The sequence below is a fragment of the Trichechus manatus genome, unplaced genomic scaffold, assembly GCF_000243295.1.
Source record: "Trichechus manatus latirostris isolate Lorelei unplaced genomic scaffold, TriManLat1.0 scaffold00256, whole genome shotgun sequence".
NCBI classification, from domain to species: domain Eukaryota; kingdom Metazoa; phylum Chordata; class Mammalia; order Sirenia; family Trichechidae; genus Trichechus; species Trichechus manatus.
Genome location: NW_004444192.1, coordinates 743,311 through 753,887, shown reverse-complemented (window position 1 = coordinate 753,887; position 10,577 = coordinate 743,311). Strand labels below are relative to the sequence as shown.

The window sequence follows — 10,577 nt, the reverse complement described above, 5'->3', positions numbered from 1 at the left end:
ACGGACTAGAAGGCAGGAGGGGACAGGAAAGCTGGTGATAGGGAACCCAAGGTTGAGAAGGGACAGTGCTGACATATCGTGGGGTTGTTAACCATTGTCATAGGGCAGTATGTGTACTAACTGTTTAATGAGAAACTATTTGTTCTGTAAACCTTCATCTAAAGTACAATAAAAACAAAAACAAAACAAAACATTAGGAGGTCAAATAAAAACTGGTAATTTCTTAATTCCAGTTTATGAAGGAATAGTTAACATAACTTTTTCCCCTTTCTATGTAAAACATTCTGTTTAGTTTAATAGATAATTATAAAGCAAACACCCACGTAAGCACAACCCAGACAGCATAGTTTTTTTCACCTGCTGGAATTTGCGTATTTCTTACACAAGATTTCTCTTCAGTCTTTGCTGTTTTGTGGCTTTGCACTTCCCTTTACATGATGAATGAAGAGCTGCTTTGAGAAAAATAACTTAAAGGCAGTTTAACGAAGTGGTTAAGTTCACTGATTCTGGAGAAACGCTGCTTGAGTTTGAATCCCAGCTCCACCACATACTAGCTGTGTGACCTCAAGTAAGTTACATAGCCTCTTTATGCCTCATCTGAAAATGGGATAGTAATAACACTTACCTTATAGCTACGGCTGCTAACCAAAAGGTTGGCAGTTTGAATCCACCAGCTGCTCCTTGAAAACCCTATGGAGCAGTTCTACTTTGTCCTATAGGGTCCCTATGAGTCAGAATTGACTAGATGGCAACGGGTTGGTTTGGTTTTTTTTTGTTTTATAGGGTATTAAGTGAACTGATATATGGAAACTTCTTAGAACATGGCCTGACACATAGAAGTGCTCTTTAGTGATGATCATTACTGCAAAGACGTAGACTTGAAAACTATTATTTTATATGGGGGTTTTTATACAGAAATGTATTTGTTATTAATATAAATTTAGATAAATCTGCTTGTGTCACTTAGAGACACTAGAATGTAAGTAAATTGAATCATAGAATGGAAAGTACTGACAAGAGTAAAAACAATTAAATATTGGCTATATTTTTCTAAATGTTAAAAGTACTGCTAAAAATGTTTTTAAAAAATTATTCTTCAGGACAAGAATTATTCCTCAATAAACTAAGATTCTCTATGTGTGAGGATGATTAAATATATTGAATTATTTTACCTTCCTAGTGTATGATCTCATGGAACAACAGAATCATACAGTTAGTAGAGATTGGAGCAGTAGCTTTCAAAACATTTTAACTGTAGTCTACAGTAACAAATGCATTCCTCGTTGTTTTTGGCATGCGCAAGCCCACACTCAATGGAAATAAAATTTCCATGACGTATGCACATGACTTATTAAATGCAGTATGCTTCAACATTACCTCTTCTAGTCTGTCATATTCTGTTTATTTTTTTAATGGTTTGGCTGTGACTGTGACGCTCTAAACTGATTTCTCAAACCACACACATGGGTCACAACTTTGCAATTTGAAAAAGAGTGAAACACAGGATTACAGAATGTCACAGGTCAGATTCCCTGGAAGCAGAGACTGAGATTCTGACACAAGTGTTTTATCAAGAGAGGTTTTCAGGTGAAACTTTTAAATGGCTGAAGAAAGCAGTATAGAAAAGAGGGAAAAGCTTAATGAGGATGTGGCTCCAGGTGGCCTCTAGCCTCAGCTTGATCCTGCAGGGACTGCTGAGCATGAATTGCCCCCAGGGCCACCCTTTGGAGAAGGTGGCCGGGGGAAGCAGTCAGCAGCAGCAACAGCTGAAACTGGTAAAAAGTGATCCCTGGTAGGGACCAACATTATATGCTACCCAGGATATTCTGTTCTCAATTGCTCTGCCCAGAGATTTTTGAATCCAGATCTTTTTAGGAATCTGACAGTACTACTTGTGTATTAATGTAGTGTGTGTGCTGAGGAAAGAAATTCATTCACTGGCAAATGGCCTTCTGTTTTATGTTATGCAAAAGGAGTTATTGATTGAATATGGTAGACATGGTATAGATGCGATTTAAGACGGTAATATGTTTTTATGTGAAGATTAATATATAATCCAAAACCTGCTACCATCAAGTCGATTCTGACTCATAGCAACCCTATAGGACAGAGTAGAACTGGCCCATAGGGTTTCCTAGGCTGCAATCTTTAGGGAAGCTGACTGCCATATCTTTCTCCCACAGAGCAGGCGGTGGATTCTAACTGCTGATCTTTTGGTTAGCAGCTAAGTGTTTAACCATTGCGCCACCAGGGCTCCTGATTAATATATACCCATCGCCATCGAGTCGATCCTGACTCATAGGGACCCTATAGGACAGAGTAGACTTCCCCATAGGGTTTCCAAGGAGCAGCTGGTGGATTTGAACTGCCGATCTTTTGGTTAGCAGCCGTAGCACACCGTAGCTATTAACCACTGTGCCACCAGGGCTCCATAGAAATATTCAATTCACAAGGTAAATCAGCAGCTTATTATGTCAAAAACTAATAAGGAGCCATAATTTACAGAGCTCTTGCTTTGTATAAGAAACCTATACTAATAACTTTATGTACATACATGTTAAAGTAGGTATTATTATTCCCATTTTACAGGTAGCAAAACTGAGGTCTACAATGGTTAGGAAACTTTCCCAAGATTACTCAGCTGATAAGTTTCAAAGTCAGGTTTTGAACTCAAGTTGCTTTACCTGAACGTCTTCTCTCTTAAAAACTACATTGGCCAGATTTCTTTAAGGTTGCCTCTATCTGTTATACCACTGTAGGTACAAGCAGAATTAGCTATCCCTGGATTATTCTGTGTTTTGAATTGGCTTTCTTTATAGAGTTCTTGCTTTCTGAAGACCATGTGCTATGTTAAATGAAGTCAGCCTGAATATGATCACAAGGGAAATATGAACGCCACCCCCTATAGCCTGTTTTGAAGTTCAGATACAATTAATAAGTAAATTAACAGAAAAATCAAAGTACGCACATGGGACCCCCAGATCTGCTCTTGGGTCTCACTGTTACCTTTACTGGACTGAAGGTGTTCTCAGTTCCTAAAGTCTGGTTTTCCAGTTCAGACACCCAGCCAAATTGCTTTCTCATCTCCTCCATCAGATATGTGGTATCTTCCAAGTGATCCTGGGTCATCTGGAGAATCTGGGCATATTGCTGATTGGATGTGTTGACCAACTTGAAGGCCTCATCCAGTTCTGTGTGCAGTTCAGGTACACCAGGACAGTCTAAGCAGAAACATGGCAAAGGAAAAAGTCCATGAAATGTGCAAGTGGGCGACAGTGGGTTTAAATCCCAACTTTTACACTTTCTAGCCTTTTGACTTTAGTGCAAACAGTTAAACACCTGACTACCAGCCAAAAAGGGTGGTAGGTTGAATCCAACCAGAGGTGTCTCAGAAGACAAGCCTGGCGATCTGCTTCTGAAAGGTCACGGCACTGAAAACTCTCTGGAGCAGTTCTACTCAGCACACCTGGGGTCGCTATGAGTCAGAATCGACTGGATGACAACTAACAACAGCCTTTTGACTTAGTGCATTTTCAGCTCCGTAAAGTGGGAGTGGGGGCCCTGGTAACCCAGTGGTTGAGAGCGAGGCTGCCAACCAAAAGGTGGGCAGTTGGAATCCATCAGCCACTCCTTGGAAACTCTATAGGGCAGTTCTACTCTGTTGTATCCGGTCGCTATGAGTCAGAATGGACTCCGCCTCAGTGGGTTTGAATTTTTTGGAAAGTGACAGTGAATGAAATAACAGTGTAAAGTGCCTTATCCCAGGGTACAAACTGCACCATGGATACGTGGTGGAGCTCAGTTAATGGTACTTTCCTTTCCCCTTCCTTTTCCTCCTTTCTTCATTGTCTCTGAAGGTCATCCACCTTCCGGCTCTGCTGGCCTCTGAGATGTACCTTGGAGGCAGGCAGCACCCAGGCCTGCAGGAAGGTGAGGCCCAGCTACCTAGGCCCTGTGGAGGCTGCAGAGGTGGCAGAGAGGCCTCCTGGCAAGAAGAGACTTGCAAGTCCCCACCCAACTCCTGCGGCCTTGGCTCCCACCGCCTCCTCGAGGCCTGGCCATCCCCCACCCTGTGAACACCCCACCACCACCACCCCTGGCCTGACTCCTCGGCCTGACGCATCTAATATGCACAGCTTCCGGCCATCTTACAAACCTAGCCCTGCTCCTCCTCCTCCCCCACTGGTGTGGGCACCTCCTTAATGTGCAAAATAGTAGAATAGTAGATTTTTTTCCATTGTCCTAAATGTGAAATGTTGGATAATGAGATAGTTGATAAGTGAGGAGTAGGTATATTGGTCTCCTCCCGTCTGGAGCAAAAGCAAGTGAAGGAAACCAAAGACTCAAGGAAGAAATTAGTCCACAGGACTAATGACCCACACGAACCACAGCCTATTCTAGCCTGGGACCAGAAGAACTAGATGGTGCCTGGCTACCACCACCACCATTCTGACCAGGGACACAATAGAAGGTCTAGTTAGAATGGGATAAAATTGTGGAACAAAACTCAAATTCCTAAAAAAGACCAGACTTACTGGACGGATAGAGACTAGAGGAACCCCTAAGATTATCACCCTAAGACACCCTTTTAACATGGAACTGAAGCCACTCCCTGAGGGCACCTTTCAGGCTAATAATGGATTGGCCTATAAAATAAGCAATAACACCCATGAAGAATGTGCTCCTTCAAACAATCAACTATATGAGACCAAATTGTCAACATTCACCCAAAAGAAAAGATGAGAAGGCAAGGAGGGGCAGGGAAACTGGATGGAAACGGAGCAGGTGGGGTGGAAATGAGGAGGGTGTTGACAAATTGCAGGGATTGTACCCAATGTCATGGAACAATTTGTGTATGAATTGTTGAACGGGAATCTAATTTGCTGTGTAAAGTTTCACCTAAAACACAATAGAATATTCAAAAAAAGAGGGAGAGGGCAAGATTCAATCAATTATTTTAAGATTAGCCAATGGTTGATCTATCGTTCTCCTCCTCATCTCTTTATAAGCCCCATTGTACCTAGTTTCTTAAAGCCATTTGCTTTTTCCGGAATCAAAATGGTCTCCCTATATGCATATAGAATAACTACTCAGAATAAATCTTATGCTCAAATTTCAGTGAATTTTGATTATTTTTAACACAAGTACACAAATCTGCAATAATATACATTAGAAAAGTGATTCTTGAAAACAAAGGAAGTCACAGTTAATAAGATATAGCATACATTTGAAAGGAGATCCAGATACGCATTTGAAATGGATTCATTTGCAACTTCAGAGTTTTTAACTTTTAGAATAGTGACCTAAAGTTTCTTTCTTTTTTTTTAATTATGGGGGAAGGGAATGATGATTTCCCTCATGATTGTAGGCAAGCAGAATTCTACAAGGGACATTCATTCACCTGTTTAGGCAGTGATACCCAAGATTTCTCTAGAACAAAGGTGAAATTTCATGTAAACTACAATCACATGGGAAAGGAAAAAGTAAAACTGTCCATTCACAGATAACATAGGCTTGTATATAAAAAATCTGACGGTAAACACACACACACACACACCTCGATTAGAGCTATTAAACAATTCTTCAAGGTTGCAGAATACAAGATCCTTACATAAAAATCGACTGTATTTCTATACACTGAACAATCCAAAAATGAAACTGAGAAAACAACTCCATTCATAATGGTAAAAAAGAATGGAATACTTAGGAATAATTTTTTTAAAAAAAGAAGTGCAAGAATTGTACACTGAAAATGAAAAAATCTTTGAAAGAAATTAAAGAGGACCCAAATAAATGGAAAGACATTCCATGTTCTTGGATTGGAAGGATTAGTATTAACATAGCAATGCTCCCCTAATTGATTTATAGGTTAAATGCAATACCTAAAAAAATCCCAGCTGCCCTCTTTGTAGCAATTGACAAGCTGATCCTCAAATTCATATGGAAATGCAAGAAACATAGAATAGCCGAAACAATCTCGAAAACAAAGAACAAAGTTGGAGCACTCACACATCCCAATTTCAAAACTTACTAACGACAAAGCTATAATATTCGCGACAATGTGGGACTGGCATAAGGATAGACATATAGATCAATGAAAGAGAATTGGAATTCAGAAATAAACCCTTATAATGAATTTTTGACAAGGGTGCCAAGACAATTCTATGGGGAAAGAATAGTCTTTTCAACAAATGGCATTGGGACAACTGGATATCAAGGTGCAAAAGAAAGAAATTGGACCCCCTACCTCACATCTCATACAAAAATTAACTAAAAATGGATCAGAGTCCTAAATATAAGAACTAGAGCTATAAAACTCTTAGAGGAAAATACAGGGGTAAATCTTCATGACCTTGGGTTAGATAATGGTTTCTTAGATATGACACCAAAAGCACAAGCAATTAAAAACAAAACAAACAAAAAAAAGAGTAAAGTAATAGATAAATTGGACTGCATCAAAATTAAAAACTTTCATGCTTCAAAGATCACCATCAAGAAAGTGAAAAGACAACCCACAAAATGGGAGAAAATATTTGCAAACAACATATCTGATAAGACTAGTATTCAGAATATATTTTTTAAAAAAAGCTCGTAACTCAATAATAAAAAGACAACCCAATTAAAAATTGACAAAGGATTTGAATAGACATTTCTCCAAAGATACACACATGGCCAATAAACAAATGAAAATGTGTTCTACATCACTAGTTATTAGGGAAACACAAAACAAAACTACAATGAGATGCCACTTCACACCAACTAAGATAGTTAAAGTAAAAAAGATGGACAATAACAGCTTTGGCGAGGATGTGGAGAAATTGGAATCCTCATCCATTGCTGGTGGGAATGTAAAATGGCACAGCCACTTTACAAGAGAGCTCGGTGGCTCCTCAAAATGTTAACCGTTGAGTTATTGTATGGCCCAGCAATTCCGCTCCTAGGTATACACCCAAGAAAATTAAAAACATGTCCACACAAAAACGTTTATACAAATGTTCGTAAAAACATAATAGCCAAAAAGTGGCAACACTTTTTCAATCTACCACACATATGTCTCCTTTTGCCTGTAACACTTCCTAGTTTATGCCTGTTGTTCTGGAGTAAATGCTAATATTGCCTATATCACTTTCAAAAGAGATTCATTTTAATTGATAATTATATGGTCTTATGTAATGGACACTGGACTAGAGACAGAACTTCCTTGTTATCCATGACTAACTGATACAGGTGAAGAAAAACAGAGCCACTTTTAGTGAATCCACTTAAAATTGGGACCAAAGATATGATAGTAAATAATGAAGGAAAAACAAAAAAAAGACTTGTAATGTTTTGGAAAATATTTATATTTTATCTAATATGAGGTTATAATTGTGCTTAGTCTTACAACAAAAAAATGAACCAAATGTTGATTGAAAGGGAAAAATTATTGTCTGCTAAAATATATGAGTTATTTGTAATAGCAAAACCTGGGAAACAACTTCAATGTACTTCAGCTGGAGAATGGATAAATAAATTGTGATATGGCTACATAGACTAATATACAACAGTGAATTAATGAATTGGAACACACGACTAATCTCCCAAGCTATACTGAGTGAAAAACCACGTTGCAAAAGAATACATAAGCAATAATATTTGTGTTGTTAAAAAATTATCAAAAACTTGGAAATAAGAGAAAAGAATGACTACATGTCCTTTCAACAGCATGCTAAAGCATTGTCTAAGAGGTCCACCCAAGGATGACTTAATTCTCTAGGAGAAAGATCATTTGCTGGATTTATTATTTAGTGTTGATTAGGGCCAGACTCTGAATTTGGATGTAAATTATAGATAGAAAAGTTGCAAAAGATTTTTGTCCAGTAGGATGCAGATTATTTGGGTCTGGTAGAAAAAATAACTGCAAAAGTTAGTTTTATTGCCCTTTAGTATATTAACTATTTTTGTATCTAATTTTTCAATCTTAGTTCAGCATTCTGTCTATCCTTGACTATAAATCAGTCTCTTCTATACTGCTTTAACACCCTGCTGGTTCCCTTATTAATAAGTTTAATTAATTTTTGACACATGCTCATTTTATATTTGTATGAGAGTCATGTAGTTTAAGTTCAAAAAACTATACTTTGACATTATAAAGATTAAAAACATGTAAGACATTGCTATGTATGGTATACATATGTACGTATGTGTGTATATATGTGTGTGTGTGTGTGTGCGTGTGTATAAATGCAAAGGAATAATAAACACCAAATTCAAAATAGTAGCTTCTTTTTGAGGCAATAAAGTGCAGGTGATTTGGAAGGGACAGAGTGGCGGATTCATTTATTTTGTTAATGTTTTATTTCTTCATCTAGGTGGGAGGCATATAGGTTTGCATTATATTATTTTTTACACATGTATAATAAAATGCATTTTATAATAAAAGTTTTAAACTATGGAGCACATTAGGACATAGTTTCTTTTATGTTTTACTTTTGCAGCAACTGATTTACATTGCATTTGTACTGTATTACCTGAGCTACACTGTATGATTTTATGACCCTCAGGGAGAGATTATTCATCAAAGCCTTTAATTGGATGAAAGAAAATAGATGTACATAGATGGGATGTTTGAGTGGGACTATTTTTGTAAGTGGTCTGTTTGTTAGTGTATATTTTTCTGTTATAATAACTTCTGTTTCTGTATGCAACCATGTAACTGTGTCTTTAAAAATGAATAGTTGAAAATGAGAAATCATTGATACTTCATATATTTTATTTAATCTTCAAAACACCTGCTTGAAGCAGATATATTATTCCTGTTTTCTAATTGATGGAACAGAGGCTCAGGGAGTCATCCAGTTAGTAATTTAGGAGAAATTAGACTCCCCCTATCTGATCTAGGTAATCCGATAAAAAGGTCCAGTACTTACTCAAAGCTACTTAGGACAATACTTTTTGAAACTTCTTCTACCAAGACAGATTCTAAATGTCAAAATATACATTCTATGATGGGGTAGAAGTGTCCATGGAAACAAAATTTGGTCTGAGAAGGATGTGGAGAAGTGGAAAATTTGTTTATATAACGGAGGAGAGAAGACTGACTGATGATGTGGGACAAAGATAAGAGGGAATGAAGCGGAAGAGAGAAAAGGAAAGGATCAGGATGGAAATAAAAACGTTGGAAAAAGAGGAAAGAATGGACCCACGTCTGCTCTGGTTGTGTTTATAAATGATTTGTGAAATTGGTTGTCAGGGGAATGACTTCAGGTGACTCAAGTGTATCAGGGTCACTGTGGCCCCCAGTCTTGCTCAAGTTCTGTAGCCCAAGTGATCTATGCCCCCTCCCAACCCCAGCCAACCAGACAATTAGGAAATAATAGCCCAGGCTGGGGATGTTTAAACAAAAAGAGAAAGGGAATGCTGTTGGTTCTATAAAGGTCAAATATTTATCTAATTTAAGTCACTGAACAAAAAAATTAGAACAAGGAACTTACTCCTTTTGAGTTGCAAAACATGTAGATATTCAGAACCCCTGCAATGCGTTAATTTGCACAGTGGAAAGATCTATTGCATCAATAAACCAAAAAACCAAATCCATTGCTGTGTTGGGTTAATTTCAACTCATAGTGGCCCCACAGGACAGAGTAGAACGGCCCCATAGGGTTTCCAAGGAGCAGCTTGGTAGATTCGAACCGCTGACCATTTGGTTAGCAGCCAAGCTCTTAACCACTGCAGCCACTAGGCTCCATTTCATTAATAAAGAACATTAATCTGTAAAGCACAGGTTCCTGGAGCAGTGTGATTAAATAAAAGTAAATATTATATAAAAAGTCAAACTTAAGTTTTAAAGATATCTAACAATTTTAGAAAACATTTTTATTATTATAAATATACACATACACATATGTTTGTGGTAATAAGTTTGGAAAATACAGAGAGGTATAAAAACATCATCCTTAATCATACAATCCAAAGGTAACCGTGGTTAATATTACGTTGTGTCGGTCACCATGAGTCAGAATCAACTCGATGGCAATTAACAGCAACGACACTTCAAAAGACAGTATGTTTTCTATATGACCTTGTTAAAGATCATAACAACTCTATTCTCCCTTTTCTCTAATCAACGAAATTTATTGCAAATTGCTCATTGTTAGAGGGCTGAGGAGTAAGTACACAGGAGCATAAAGGGATTTCCACCAGCTATTCTCTTTGCTCTGTCTATAGATGTAAATACTCTCACTGCTCTTTGCTTTGAAGGAAGTTAAGGGCATAAGACCCACTATTTTGCAACTAACATAGTATAATCTGACTTTTTCTGAAACTTCCTTTATCGAATAATTGAGTTGGAATCCAAAGATTATCTCCAGTCTTTAATTTACAAATTACTCAACTGAGATGCCTAGGTTTTGTAAATGACTTACCAAAGTCACAAGCTGGTGTGGTAGGATAATTTTTTTTTTTTTAATTGTACTTCAGGTAAAGGCTTACAGAACAAAAAGTTTCTCATGAAACAGAAGTACACTTGTTATTTTATGACACTGGTTAACAACCCCACAATATATCAACCCTCTAACTTCTCAACCTTTTTTTTTTTT

The 10,577-nt window shown here is 37.6% G+C and overlaps 1 protein-coding gene across 1 annotated transcript in view; it reads right to left on the bottom strand.

Annotated features, from left to right (window-relative positions):
* The window catches only part of CLUL1 (clusterin like 1), a 59,820-nt gene that overhangs the window by 1,950 nt on the left and 47,293 nt on the right, over positions 1 to 10,577 (bottom strand). Inside the window, exon 6 of the mRNA XM_004389705.1 lies at positions 3,007 to 3,221. Within this exon, the coding sequence (XP_004389762.1) occupies positions 3,007 to 3,221 (215 nt within the window). The remainder of the gene's footprint in view (positions 1 to 3,006; positions 3,222 to 10,577) is intronic.